The 15,100-nt window shown below is 47.1% G+C and overlaps 1 protein-coding gene across 2 annotated transcripts in view; it reads left to right on the top strand.

The window, feature by feature from the left end:
* OTUD7A (OTU deubiquitinase 7A) overlaps positions 1-15,100 on the top strand; it is a 365,100-nt gene that overhangs the window by 329,469 nt on the left and 20,531 nt on the right. For both annotated transcript variants that reach the window (XM_059371716.1, XM_059371717.1), the window contains 2 exons: positions 7,747-7,874; positions 10,459-10,608. In XM_059371716.1, coding sequence (XP_059227699.1) covers positions 7,747-7,874; positions 10,459-10,608 — 278 coding nt within the window. The remainder of the gene's footprint in view (positions 1-7,746; positions 7,875-10,458; positions 10,609-15,100) is intronic.

Raw genomic sequence — 15,100 nt, 5'->3', positions numbered from 1 at the left:
CACAGATAACTCAGTAAATATTTGTCAAATAATTGACCCCAGCTTATTGATTCCAGCCAATAGGATGCGTCTTCGCCTCCAAGGCACCTGGCTGCTATATTGAAGCTCCTGTCAGAGCCTGAGACCCACTTGCCCCCTTCAGAGTGCCAAGAGTGCTCACCATTCTTCATTCTTAGCTTCCCAAGCCATAGCTCTTAGCAGAGTCCCTGCTGCTTACCCTGTGTCTAAAGGCTGCCATCTAGCCAGAAAGTCTCTGGCCAGGTGCAAAGGCCCACAAGAGGAACAGTCTAGCCTCCCCTTTGCTCAGGGCCCTGGCCTCTAATCACCAGGCCCCCGAAGTCTACATGCCAACTCATCAAAGGTGTTGTCATGGCTCTGAGCCCTGCCTGGGGGAGGGTCTTGAGTCCCACCACTCAGAAATGCAGCTAGTGATACATCATGAGGAGGGCTGTGGCGCTGTGAGAGGGGGAAGGACCCCACATACTGTGCTGGAAACATCTCTGAGATGCACCATTAAAAGGGAAAAGCAGGAGTCAGAATAGCATCATGCCCTTACACCTAGAGGTGGACGCGGGTATGTGTTTGTGTTTAGAATCTAAATATCTTGATCTTGTATCTTTACATGGAAGAGTACACCAAAAACCAATAACTCTGTCACCATAGATGATGTGATCATACAACTTACATCCAAATAGGTGCACTGTTTGGGGGGTTGGCGGGGGAGTGAATACCAACCACTCCAGATGTATAAATCGGGATTTTCCTGAGCAAAATGGGAGGTGTGGTCACCACACCTGGAGGGAGGGGGACACAGGGAAGATCCTAGGAGACTTGCCCCTCTGTGTGGGCTGGTGACTGCCCTTAGGTGAAAACCCACCAGCCATCAAGATTGGCTTCCTTGTCCATAACTGGGCTCTTGGTGGATGGTCTCCAAGGGTTGTGGCTGCCATTTAAGCCAGAGCACTCCCAAATCTGTCTTGTACTTTTGACTCCTGCCACCATTCTCTGTGACCTGTGATACCATTTGGACCTCACTCCACCATCGTGGCTTCATGCTTACCTGGAGGAAGCTCCCAGCGTGGCCTCTGCCCTGGTCACATTTCATCCATCCTCCCCAGGGAGTATTCACTAGGTGGATGGTCTGGCCTTTCTCAGGACTCCTTTCTCCCTGCGTAATGTTGCAGAGGAGGTGATGCACGTGCATTATGCCACAGAACACATTAGGAACTTGTTGGGGGTATGCACAGTGTCTTTGAGGATGAAGTAGTTATACTTGCATGTTAGTCTTCTTAGCAGTAAACACCAATTTTAGACATTTTTACATGTCTTTTCCCAAAGACCAGATTCTATTTACAATCCTAGGTCTAACATTTGCTCAGTGAGCTCACAGGAAGATGATGTTAAGCCTCTGGGTAAGAAGTGGAAGAGAATTTTCAGGATTGGTTTCACTAGAGTTGATTTCTGCCTGTGGGCTCAATCACAGTAATTCACAAGGGCAGGGCACAGTTTCAAAGTCTCATCCCAGAAATGATCCCATTTGCCCATGAGAACAGCCTGAGGAGATGCAGAGCCAATGTTCTCAGCCCAAATTCAACAGAGCAGGATCAAGCACTGGAACATGGCTGTGATGTTGAGGAATAAGTGCAGAACAAGCCCCACCCCCAGTTGAAACACACTCCCTAAAACATGAAGCAAGCAGCTAGAAGCAAGGAGGGAAGGGCATTATGATTCTCAGATTGCCCCTAGGGTGCAGCTGGGACCTTCTCTGCCACCTTCGGGGTCACTGAAGTTTTATAGTTGACCTTTGGCTCTCATGCTCAATCTCACAACTGGTATGGAGAATGGTCACTGGCCTCCATCACCCTCTGGCAACTCTGTGCTCTATCCCTGACATGGAACCAGGGATAGACAGATGGGTAGGTGGGTGGATGGATGGAAGAATGGATGATGGATAGATAGATGGATGTGTAAGTGTCTGTATAAGTAGGTGGATGGACAGATGGATGGATGTGTTTGTGGATGGATGGATGGATGGATGGATGGATGGATGGATGGATGAACAGATGGAGGGACAGAACTTACTTGAGGGCCTCTGCAGTGCCTTTTACCATTCCAGCATATAGTAAGTGCTCAGTAAATATTGGCTGGTTTTCCAGTTTGAAATATAATGGCTCTGCTTCAAATTTTGCATGAGCAGAATGCTGTGACAGTACAGTAGTCCCTCATACTTGGTCAGCCCTTGCACTGTTGCTGCAGTGAGGCCCCTTCTGTGTAGTTGTTTAGACACCAAAGTGTTCCATCATGGAGTGAAGGTGCAACTGAGAACCCAGGGCTGAGAGAGCTCCCCTTCCCCTTGCTATTTCTTATTCTCAGCATTCGTATGTGACTCTCTGATGCCTCATCTCTTTCCAGTGCTGACCTTTCCATCCACTGGATTAGGAAAGAAATAACATTCCAGATTTCTTTTTTTTTTAAGATTTTATTTATTTATTTGACAGAGAGAAATCACAAGTAGATGGAGAGGCAGGCAGAGAGAGAGAGGGAAGCAGGCTCCCTGCTGAGCAGAGAGCCCGATGTGGGGCTCGATCCCAGGACCCTGGGATCATGACCTGAGCCGAAGGCAGCGGCTTAACCCACTGAGCCACCCAGGCGCCCAACATTCCAGATTTCTAACTGAGATATTTTTCTCTCTGAGTATGCAGTTTATAATTCTGTGTTCCCTCCTGCCGATGCTATTTATTACCTTGTTCAACTGTCCACTTGCTTGTGAGCACTTACTGGGTGACAGGGACAATCAAGGGGCTTCTGGAAGCACTTGAACCTCACATACACAGCTGCCTCCCTCTTAGCTGTGACTGGACAAGTTAACCACCAAGGATATTTTTTTAATTTAATTTTTTTTCAGTGTTCCAAGATTCATTGTTTATGCACTACACCCAGTGCTCCATGAAATTTGTGCCCTCTACAATACCCACCACCAGGCTTACCCAAGCCCCCACCTCTCCCCTCCAAAACCCTCACTTTGTTTCTCAGAGTCCACAGTCTCTGGTTTGTCTCCCCCTCCAATTTCCCCCAACTCCCTTCTCTCCATCTCCCATGTCCTCCATGTTATTCCTTATGCTCCACAAGTAAGTGAAAACATATGGTAATTGACTCTCTCTGCTTGACTTATTTCACTCAGCATACTCTCCTCCTGTCCTGTCCATGTTGATACAAAAGTTGGGTATTCATCCTTTCTGATGGAGGCATAATACTCCATTGTATATACGGACCATATCTTCTTTATCCATTCGTCTGTTGAAGGACATCTTGACTCTTTCCACAGTTTGGTGACTGTGGCCATTGCTGCTATGAACACTGGGGTACAGATGACCCTTCTTTTCACTACATCTGTATCTTGGTAAATACCTAGTAGTGCAATTGCAGGGTCATAGGGAAGCTCTATTTTTAATTTCTTAAGGAATCTCCACACTGTTTCCCAAAGTGGCTACACCAACTTGCATTCCCACCAACAGTGTAAGAGGGTTCCCCTTTCTTCACATCCTCTCCAACAGTTGTTGTTTACTGTCTTATTAATTTTGGCCATTCTAATTGGTGTAAGGTGTATCTCAATGTGGTTTTGATTTGAATCTCCCTGATGGCTAATGATGATGAACATTTTTTCATGTGTCTGTTAGCCATTTGTATGTCTTCTTTGGAGAAGTGTCTGTTCATGTTTTCTGCCCATTTTTTTGACATGATTATCTGTTTTGTGTGTTGAGTTTGAGGCCTTCTTTATAGATCTTGGATATCAGGCCTTTGTCTATAGTGTCATTTGTGAATATCTTCTCCCGTTCCGTGGGTTTGCTCTTTGCTTTGTTGACTGTTTCCTTTGCGGAGCAGAAGCTTTTGATCTTGACAACATCCCAAATGTTCATTTTCACTTTTGTTTCCTTTGCCTATGGAGACATGTCTTGAAAGAAGTTGCTGTGGCCAATATCAAAGAGATTACTGCCTATGTTCTCCTCTAAGACTTTGATAGATTCCTACCTCATGTTGAGGTCTTTGATCCATTTTGAGTTTATCTTTGTGTATGGTGTAAGAGAATAATCATCTAGGATAATTTTAAAAGCATACCCACAAGCATTGTGTTTAGACTTGGCATGTATATGTGTATTTAAAATACTCCTCTTCCACTTTTCTTCCCTTCCTGAAAAACTCAGTCCTAAAGCCATATAGTGTGGCAAAACAAGGGGGCATCTGCAATGGACAGGTGGGGACATTGGTAGGACCCAGAAGACCAAAGCCAGAGTGTCAGAGCCAGTAGGATGAATAAGACAACTTGGGGGCAGGGTGACAGCAGAAATGGAGAATTGCTTACATGGGTTGGGTGGGGGGATGGAATTTATCAAGTAAGGAAATAGTTTAAGACTAATAGAAACCAAGTTGCTTACTGTTGGAGATGGGAGTTAGAGTAGATTAACATTGGGGTATTAGATTGGAATGGGAGTTATCAGTGGACTCTAAGTTAATAGAAAGATGACAGATGGAAGTATCTGTGCACATGTGTGAGTGTACACACAAAACACATGTGCCTTCACTCCATTCACTGCATCTAGAAGGAATGACAATCCAATAGTGATGATTATATTTTGGCTTCTAAACACCATTATCCACTATTTAAAAACAAACAAACAAACAAACAACAACAAAACCCTTTGAGAAATGGCTGAATCCAAGGCTGAGGCAGAGAAGGTACAAAATGAACCTGGATAAAGAAAATGTAGTACCTATAGACAATGGAATATTACTCAGCCATCAAAAAGAATGAAATCTTGCCATTGGCAATAACATGGAAGAAATTAGAGGGTATTATGCTGAGTGAAAGAAGTAAGTCAGAGAGGGGTGCCTCAGTGGCTCAGTGGGTTAAGCCTCTGCCTTCAACTCAGGTCATGATCTCAGGGTCCTAGGATCGAGCCCCACATTGGGCTCTCTGCTCAGCAGGGAGCCTGCTCCCACTCCCACTGCCTGCTTCTCTATGTACTTGTGATCTCTGTCAAATAAATAAAAAATCTTTTTAAAAAAGTCAGAGAAAGACAACTATCATATGATTTCACTCCTATGTGGAATTTAAGAAACAAAACAGATGAACATAGGGGAAGGGAAGGAAAAATTATAAGATATAAAATAAGACAAACCAGGGGCGCCTGGGTGGCTCAGTGGGTTAAGCCTCTGCCTTCAGCTCAGGTCATGATTTTAGGGTCCTGGGATCGAGCCCCACATCTGGCTCTCAGCTTAGCAGGGAACCTGCTTCCCCCCCATCTCTCTGCCTGCCTCTCTGCCTACTTGTGATCTCTCTGTCAAATAAATAAATAAAATCTTTAAAAAAAAAAAAAAAAAGACAAACCATAAGAGACTCTTAACTCTAGGGAACAAACTAAGGATTGCTGGAGGGGGGTGGGTAGGGGGATGGGGTAATTGGGTGATGGGTATTAATGAGGGCAGGGGGTAATGAGCATAAATTCTACTTCTGAAAATGATAATATGCTATATGTTAATTAAATTGAATTTAAATTTTAAAAAATTTTAAAAAGATGAACCTGGGCCATATTCTTGTGTCAGAAGGCTAGGAAGTCCTCTGAAAAATGGCGGGGCTATGTTACAAGGACACAGCTTGAATGAGCCACACTGACCCAACTAGGGCATATTTGAGCATCAAAATCATCACTAACAGATTATAACTCATTAAATGAACTAGAAGCCAGGAATGGGATATCAATAAATGTATAAAGATTTGGTGAGAAGTAGTATATGTGCAGAGATTTGAAATTCCTCTCTACAAAATGCTTATTAATGACAGAGGGGAAATGAGTAGCTCTGTAGGGGGAAGCCTAACAGATGATCTGAGGAGAGCGGCCCAAGTCAACATCACCAGTAATGGGACAGTCCAAAGGTCCAGGCCATGTGATAGGATGCTGTGAGAAGGGCACAGCATAATCCAATACAATCTAATCATAGGAAATAGAGGAGCCCAAACTAAGGACATGCTACAGAATACCAGGCCCATAGTCTTCAAAAGTGTCAAGGTCACAAAAGTCAAGGAACCTATGAAAAATGTTCTAGACCAAAGGAGTCTAATGAGACACCACAGCTAAAAGCAACCTGTTGGAGTCTTGGTTTAAAAGGCATTTATGGGGCAGTTGGCAGACTGTGACTTCCCATCTGTCATGGTGATTAGATCAATCAGTGTAGTAGTGATTGGATGTACCCTTGATATTGATGACTGTGTTGTAGTTCTGTAGAATGTTCTATTCATAAGATATGCACCTAAATTTTTCCAAGGTGCTGGATTTCAGATAGGCAAGTTACGTTCAAATGATTCCAAACAAACAGAAAAGTAATTTAATACTATATGCACCAACTTTTTGTCATCGCTGTCAAGTATTTTTAAGTGTAAAAATAAGGCATTCTGGGGCACCTGGGTGGCTCAGTGGGTTAAGTCTTTGCTTTTGGCTCAGGTCATGATCCCAGGGTCCTGGGATCAAGCCCCGCATCAGGCTCTCTGCTCAGCAGGGAGCCTGCTTCCCCCCCCCCCGTCTCTGCCTGCCTTTCTGCCTACTTGTGATCTCTCTTTCTGTGTCAAATAAATAAATAAAATCTTAAAAAAAAAAAAACTTTCAAAAAAAAGGTAAGGCATTTTGAGTCAGCATGAATCAATCAATCAATCCTTAGAAAAAATAGGTACAATAACAACAACAAAACTTCCCAGGTCCTTGATGCATTCCTTAAGAATCACAGTTTTTGCTCTAGAAGTAACTGAGGCTATGAATGTACAGCTGTTTCCCCAGGCTGCCCCACCCTGGGTTGTCCAGCAGAGCCCCACTTGCTAGCTCTGGCCCCACCCACTCCAGCACTGACAGACCTTCCTCAGTTAATCCTGGGCATCCTCCAAGGGCTCAAGAACAAGTCCAGGTGCCACCTGAGGGTCTTGTGTGTGTCCTGCCAGAGACCGCGTCAAGCTGTGAGCTCGGACTCTCTTGTCTCAATGGGCTCTTCCCTCAGGGTGGCTGGGCTGTGAAGGACATCAAGGCTACAGTCTTCTGTCCGAATATCTGAGTTTTGAGTGAATGCATTTCTTAGAGCCAGTTCTTTCCCTGAGCCTCAAACATGAGTCAGGGGTGTGAGGTGTGGAGGGACCAAGTAGCCTGGGTCAGAGTCACTCCCCTCCTGCTCTGAGGATTGAAATCCAGATAACCTTCTCACTGCCCTCTTCTGTTCATGGGGAGTGTTTCCTAGAAAGGCTCCAGATCTTTGTAACGATGGACCCCACCAGCCCACGTGACTTGCACAGATAACACCTGTGCCCCTATGGGCAAGATTTCAGCTCAAGCCGCTGGATATAGGAATAACCCAAAAAAGGAAGCCTCAACCCTCCTGCCCCCACTGCGTCCTTGTTAAGTGCCTTCAGATAACTAGCCCCATATTGCCTTGTGCTCTGGGTGGGCTGCCTCTGTCACCAAGGGGACCTTGTCTTAAAGGTGGCCAGCAACCGTCACCAGCAGCTTCTCTCCCATTGTCCCCTGAGACCATGGCAGGTAGGGGTGAGGAGCTGGGGCTTGTGTTTTTGCTGTCAGTGGGTGGTGTGGCAGGGTGGGGGGGCCTCCGAGGGCCTCAATAGGCAAGGTCCATGGAGGTCAAATCTGGATGGAGGGTGTTGTCTTCAACATCTCCCACCCTAACTCAGGCTTGCTTTGCTTTGTCTCCTAGTGTGGACAACTCTGAGGACCCCGTGTACGAGAGTCTAGAGGAGTTCCATGTGTTTGTCCTCGCCCATATATTAAGAAGACCAATAGTTGTCGTAGCAGATACGATGTTGAGGGACTCAGGCGGAGAAGGTAAGTTAATACACTAATAAAACAGCCATATATGACGCATGACCCAGAAAACATAACAACCCAGCAAAGGAAGAGACAGCCTAGCATATCAGTTGAGGTTCTCAGAAGGCCACAGAGGCCTCATTCTTCAGGGAGGAAGATTCTAGTGTTCCTCATTTCTCCTCAACTTGATGTGTTTCTTTTTCTTCCCCAGTGGCAGGAGGGGTTATCTTCGCCACCCACCCATCCACCTAGACTTTGTGTCAATGGCAGGTGGTCATGAGGAATCTGGCTGAGGGACCTCTGGAACTAAATCCAGCCCCCGCCCATGTGCTCAGGATGAGGCAGAGAGCTCACACCCCACCAGGGATGCCAGACCTCCTCCCAGCCACTCAGCGACTCTAGTCCTCTCCTGCCCCTCGGCAGGCTACATATGTCAAAAAGAAAAGAGAGATTAAAAAAAAAAAAAAACAGAAAGCATGAAGTCACCGGGCAGAATTTGGACTGGGGAAGAAGGAAAGAAGAGGAAGGGCTGCTTTTCTCCTTCCCCCCAAGAGCCAAGCACTGGTTCTCACAGCCCCTTTGCCTGTGTTCTCTCCCTTGGTCCTCTCTGCACCCTCCCAGGGGAGACACTGAAGCCCAGAGACACTACACAATGTGCCCCAGCCTCAGCTAAGGCCTCGGAGGAACCAGGTCACCTCAGTGCAGGGAAATGCCTGGGGCAGGTCCTCCCTCCAGCTTTGCTGCCAGACTGAACGGCAAGGCCACTTGAGAAGTCCATGGGGCAGCCATGCTATCTGAAGAGGAGGGAAAGAAGAGAGGTCAGGGAGGGTGGGCCAGGAAGTTCACCTCCAGCGCAACTGCCCCAGCCTCTCAACAAAACCCCCCATTTCCAACCCCTCCCAGACTGTTTTCACCTTCCCTTCACTTCCATTACCAGCACAAGCCAGTCCCTTTCAGCACCACGTTTCCCTCTCATCACTTCTCAGAAGGGTCTCCTTGATAAGCAAATGCCAGAGAGTGACTTTTCCCTCCAACTTAACTTAAATTTAAACCTGAACCTTAACAAATGTTGTGGGACTTCCAGACAATCCTGAAAACCAGGAGGAGGCTCTTCATGGTAAATCACAGCTGCCAAAGGGAGTCCAGTGGGGCCACGGCTGTCATGGTGGGAGAGAACTGGGACTACATTGGTCTTGCCCAACACCACATCCTTCCCTGTGCAACCCAGTGACAGGGACGGCTGAGATCTTCAGCCTCTCTGGGTACAGAGCCAGGACCCTCACTGGGGCTCCTGGGCACATGAACCTGTACCCTTCAGATCCCATAGAACTTGCTCAATGCTTCTTCCCATCCCACCTGTGCTCAAGAGTATAGCTCTCTTGAAAGGAGACCTACCCCACCTCTCAGCCCATGGACAGAACCACAACCAAAAACCAGTGTTTGGGTTTTTTTTTTTTTAATTTTTTAAAATGTCTTATTATGTTCAATTAGCCAACATATAGTACATCAAAAAATTTTAAAAATAAAATTAAAAAAGAAAATTACACAGTTAGGAAAAAAAAAAAGAAAATTGCATGGTTAGTATTAATACCCAAATGATCTAATACTGAAGCCCACATTCCTCAACATACGCTTATTGCTTTCCATAAAAGATTTTAAAGTAAAAGAACAAAAAAATAAAACTTTTTCAAATTGTTTAAAAAAAAAAAAAAAACGGTGTGGCTAAAGCAGGGCTTTATCCTGAGGAACACTGAAGAGTTCCTCAAAAGCATCACGGAACTTAACTGTTGTTGCATTCAGCTCCCAGAAATACAGTGAGTGAGTCATTGATTCCAAGGCCAAGAGGCAAGGTTCTTTATGATTAAAAAGCATGTGCTATATTGGGGCAGATATTTCTGGGAGTTCTTCTATTTTAGTGAGGGTTTAAGTCTCTCTTCCTTCTCTTTGATGAGTAAGGAAATGAACATGATTATGTTCCCGTTGCTAAAGGAGCCAATCCCTATCTCTCATTTCCCATCTGACTCACACTTTGGTTCTGGAGTTTTCTGGTTAGTTCATTTGGACTCAGCAGAAGAACTTCTCAAAATATACAACAAGCAAGCATAGATTTTGTCCTGGATACAAATGTTTTCATGAATACATGGAGAGGAAGACACTCATCCAGAAAAACATGGATTCCCAGGCAGTCATCATTGTATGTCATTGCTCACCGTTGTGAGTTCTTGGTCACCTGTGCAATTCTCAGGACAGCACGCTGTCCCTGGGAAGATCGCAGCTAAAAGCCCTCATCCCTGTCCCACTTGTCCCCAGGGTGCAGTCTGACAGAGCCAGGAGGACTCTGCCATGGAGGCAGAAGGGAGTGAGGGGTTCCCTGAGCATGCGTGAGATTGCAGGTCTCATCCCCAGGTTCCTGTGAGCCTGAGCTTTCTCACCCACTGGGCAACACCCAGCCTGCCACCCTGTGGGTGCGGTGGCTGAGACCTAAAGCCATGGTCTGAGACCACTGTCCCTTCCCTGTGCCCCACCACATCATGCAGTGTGGTGAGGGATACCACCTGCGTTCCCTTAAGGCTCCACATGCCCTCACCATTTCTGTCCACAGCATTTGCTCCAATCCCATTTGGAGGGATTTACCTGCCTTTGGAGGTGCCTCCCAACAGATGTCACTGCTCACCTCTGGTTCTTGCCTACGATCAAGCGCATTTCTCTGCCCTTGTGTCCATGGAGCAGAGAGATCAGCAAAGAGAACAAGGTATGTCCGCTGCCACCTGAGAGACAATGTGCAGGGCAAGGGTGGGCATAGGAGGGCATGGGGAGGCATGGAGGACCCCAATGTGGGGTCCATGGGGAGCACTCCCACATACACTCTGTAGTGATGGGTTTCGTGTGTATATGGTATATAAGTGGGTTATGTATGTATTGGAATGGGTATGTTATTGGAAATAACAGTGTTAAAGACAACTTTTAATTTAAAATACAAAACAAATTATTAATTCCCACCACACTTAAATAGCCCTTACTATTTTTCCCTTTCACATGTATGTATATTTATATGGATATAATTCATCTCAGATGTAATTTATTTTTAAGTCCCTAGAGCAGGGGTCAGCAAACTATGGCCCACTGCCAGTTTTCGTAAATATAGTTTTATTGGAACACAGCCACACTCATTCCTTGATGTATTATCTGTGGCTATTGTTTTTGCACTACAAGGGCAAATTTGAGTAGTAGCCACAGAGACTGTGTGGCCTGAGGAACCTAAAATATTTACCAACTAGCACTTTTTGGAAAAACTCTGCCAACCTCTGCTCTAAAGTAAGCTTTTGAATCAAAACATTGATATTCTCTTTCAAATTATTACAACTGTTTCCCTGAGGTAGTCATTTCAGTGCAGCAGACAGGCTCACCAGGCCAGTTGCACACACTGTGCACTGCACAGTTCCAGACCACCAGTCATTCATGCAGAATCTCTCTTCCATCAGTGCAATATGCATTTTTGCTGTGGAAACGGTGGGGCTCTGATTGGAATGGTTGTTATTTTCTCATGTTAACTATTGACTAGCTGAGTGAAGAGGGGGAAACTCATCCTCTTGTCACTCCTGTTTCTGGTTTGGATAGAAAATCCCCCCAGAGACTAAAAGACAGGCAGGACTGACAGTTTAGGACCCTGACTTTGGATGTAGTCTCAGGAAATGCATGGTGGCTAGTCACGCAGTGATGTGAGTCCCAGAAGGAAAAGGAGAGCAGGGTTGCTGCAGCCGTAGTGGGAATATAGCATCATTTTTCCACATCATCTACAGACATCTCACTTGGGTCACAGCAAACAATATTTAGCCATGAAAACCTAGAGGCATTTCTGCCTTTTCTGTCTGCCTTCTGGTCTTTGTGGGTTTTTCACTCTTCTCCGTGCTTACCAGAGCCCTTGGGCAATGGGGGCCCTTTCTCAGGCCCTGGAGTCCCAGCCAGGATCTAGGCCCCTCTGTGCAGTCTCCCCAGAGATTCTCTGCAGTCAGGGAAAATAAAGTCCCGGGGCTGGCATCTTTGGTTGAGCAGAGGACTCAGATGTCCAGCCCCCTCCTCACAGAAGGCATTGAGCTTTCTTCTAGGCCTTCCAGTGTTTCAAGGTGAATATGCTGGTGCCCCTCAATGGTAGGATGAAGGTGGAAGGGCTATCACTTGACTTCTCTCAGGGAAGTATTGCAGAAGTGAGAGTGGTCTCACCTCTGACAACTTATTTTTCCCAAAGTTGAGTTTTGGTCCCGGTCCTCGGTTCCATGTGTCTGTGCCATGGGTTCCTGTGGCTATGCCCACTGGGTTACTCCTCAGAGCAGCGGGGGTCCCTGCCTCTACTTTTGTGGCCAGGGCTGCCCATCAACCCATCCAGGCCCCATGAGCCACTGCAGGCAAATACTCCAGTGCCACCTTCTGCACAAGCAGAAGCAAAGCACATATAAGTGGCTCCCACAGGCTGGGTAACTTCTGTGCTGTGTGTCAGACCCTCATACAGTTGGAGAGAACATAAGGGCTCTGCAAACTTTTAGGCTTTGGGTATTGCTAGCAGCTGTTCCCTGTACCACCCTTGCCAAGCTAGGGGGTGCTGGCAGGCATGACCCTGCTCCCCGCACCACATATAAGCCTGAAGTTCAGTGGTCCTGCATTATTTGTTTGGGGGGCCAGAGGTTAGTTCAAGCATCTTGTATGTCTTGTATGTCTTGTATGTCAAGCATCTGCCACATTCAGGTTTGGGACCCCAAAGATGAGGGCATCCCTGCATTAGGGTTCTCACTACCTTGTAGGGGAGACAGGCAACCCCATCAAGCCACAGTACAAGGCAGAATATACACCAACAGGCAGCAGCTGTATTCAGGAAGGGAGCAATTATTCCAACTTGGAAGAACAGACAGAGAGACCCAGAGACAGGTGGGTTAGAAATAGTGTTGGAGGCTGTGTGATGTCCAGAGGCTGGCAGAGGACAGAATAGGCCTAAGTGCTGGGTTGCTGAATGAGTGTTGCTGTAGAGAGAAAGCATATGTGGTTAGAGTGTAGGTGTGGAAAGGCCTGGGAGCTGCTGCTTCCTTGCAGTGTGGTGTGAGGGGTGCTGTGTGACCTCCCAGGCTGGCTTCCTGTCTGTGGGCCAGGGCAGTGACACCCATCTCCCCGGATGCTGAGCCCTTTCACCTTCCCTACTCTGCCCTAGACCCCCTCACCCTCACTGAAACACATCACCACTTAACTACGAAGTGACCGTTGCAGGACAGTCCCTCCATGCACCGAAGTCCTCAATGGCCTTGCAGATAATCACTAGGAAACAGCATTGTCTATCCTAAGGCAGTCCTATCTCCTGATCCTTCAGTGCTGCTTCAAAGATAAACCTAAAGGTATTGACCGTATCCCTTCCTGTCCACAATTAGTGTCTGGTGTCCCCCTCAAAAAGACCTATTGAAGGTGGGAGGAATAGAGAGGACCTGTCAAGGGAACCATCGCCAGAGAAAGCCAACCCCTGGGGCTCCTCAGGAGCACTCTCCTTCTTTCCTGACCTACAGCAGAGACTGCAGGGGCCTTTTTGCAAATATCTGATCCTAGCATTTCAGTTATTACTGTTACCTGGTGGTTGGAATACTGGAGAGAAGCTGAGAGATCAGGAGCCCATATAAGGGACAGACTCAGCCTCTCTTCCCAGCCCTTATAATGCCAAGGAAAATGGAATAAAATTCAGAAGGTTATGCTATAAGACCTCCCAAAAGGAGATGTGTCCCGAATAACACTGGGCTGCAAGGGACTCATAGGGAAAATGGGCCACTGCTGCCTCTCTAACAGGGAGTCCTTCCTGAAGTGGGTGGTCCAGGGATAACACAGCAGCTCTAAGTATTCTCAGGGATTCAAGTTCCTGGTCTCTCCCTGATCCACCATTATTTTCCTGTGGTTTTATCCTCATGGTCATAAAATGGGTGCTGCCACTCCAAGCATCACATCCAAATACCTTCCCTTCCTGAAAGTTTATCTTTTCATTTAGGGGGAAAACCTTCCCAAAGGACTTGTGTTGGCCTCTTGATAACCAAAGCTGAGTTCCATGCCTACAGTTTCCGGGCGGTAGAGCCATCTGACAAGGTCGTACAGCAAAGGAAGGAGGGGGCGAGGTGGTTGGTGGGGGTTCAGTGAGCCAGCTCTGAATCAGGGGGTAGCGTGATGTTTTAGCAATTCCATCTGGATTGTGCTCTTTCTTTCGGCAGGGATGAGTACCTTCTATCTGGGGAAAGGGAAAAGTATAGAAAGAATTCTTTCCAACTGGCCCCTTGTCAGAAATAAATCACTGTTGACTCTTGGGCTCTCAATCCCTTAAAAAGCCATGGTGCATGAGGCTCTCAGCCCCACTCCTTAAAAGAAAACCCATTCTCTCTAAACACAGGGAGATAGGCAGGCTGTCCTGCAGAAACACTCAACACCCTTGAGTCTGGTTCAGGGACACCCACAGGCCTCATGCAGTCCTGGCTGTGGCCAGTGCTCCTACAGGAGCGGGAGGCCTTGGGGGTCCTGCTGGGAGAGACTCTGGGGCCAGGCAGCTAACTGGATGGTCTTGTGCCCCCCACATCTGAATACCACCTGGCAGTTTCATGTTCAGAGGCTTTCTCTCCTCAAGCCCTGGGCCTGTGCCAGGATCCTCTCAGACAGGAGCACAGCTCTGGACCCATGGCCTTCCAAACCCTTCTGAACTGAGAACGTGGCCAGGCATGAGGGCTTCCCTCTCTGTCCTTAAAGTAAGCCTCCGTGGCTCTGTGGCTCTGTGCCTTCAGGCTGCGTTGGACTCTGGCCCCAGACATCACCTTTTTGGAAACAGGAAGGCTTTGCATTGCTGAAGTCACCATGCGGGCTAGCATCCTTGACGGCAAGGATGGGCAACTGAGGGAGAGGAGATTTAGTGGGAAAGCTAGCTTTCTCTTCCTTGGCTCTGTCCTGCCATGTGTCTTTCTCCATTCACAGAGTTCTCTGGAGCCTGTTAGAGCCCCTTCAACAGCAGTTAACCAGCTCAGCGTGGCTTAGACAGGAAGGGTGTTTGTTCTCTTCCAACCATCTGGAATCTAGCAGGCCTCATGGGACAAGGGAGGCACTTCAGGGATGTCCAAAATGACTAAGTCCCTCTGTCCCACCCTGTAACCTCCTCACCTTCCATGCAGGACAAGCCACTGCCAGCATCCCCAGCATCAAGCCAGTCTTTCCACCACCACCCCCCCCCAAACACCTGTGTC

This window comes from Mustela nigripes, chromosome 13 (genome assembly GCF_022355385.1).
Source record: "Mustela nigripes isolate SB6536 chromosome 13, MUSNIG.SB6536, whole genome shotgun sequence".
Classification (NCBI taxonomy): domain Eukaryota; kingdom Metazoa; phylum Chordata; class Mammalia; order Carnivora; family Mustelidae; genus Mustela; species Mustela nigripes.
This window is presented reverse-complemented; position numbering and strand designations above follow the sequence as displayed.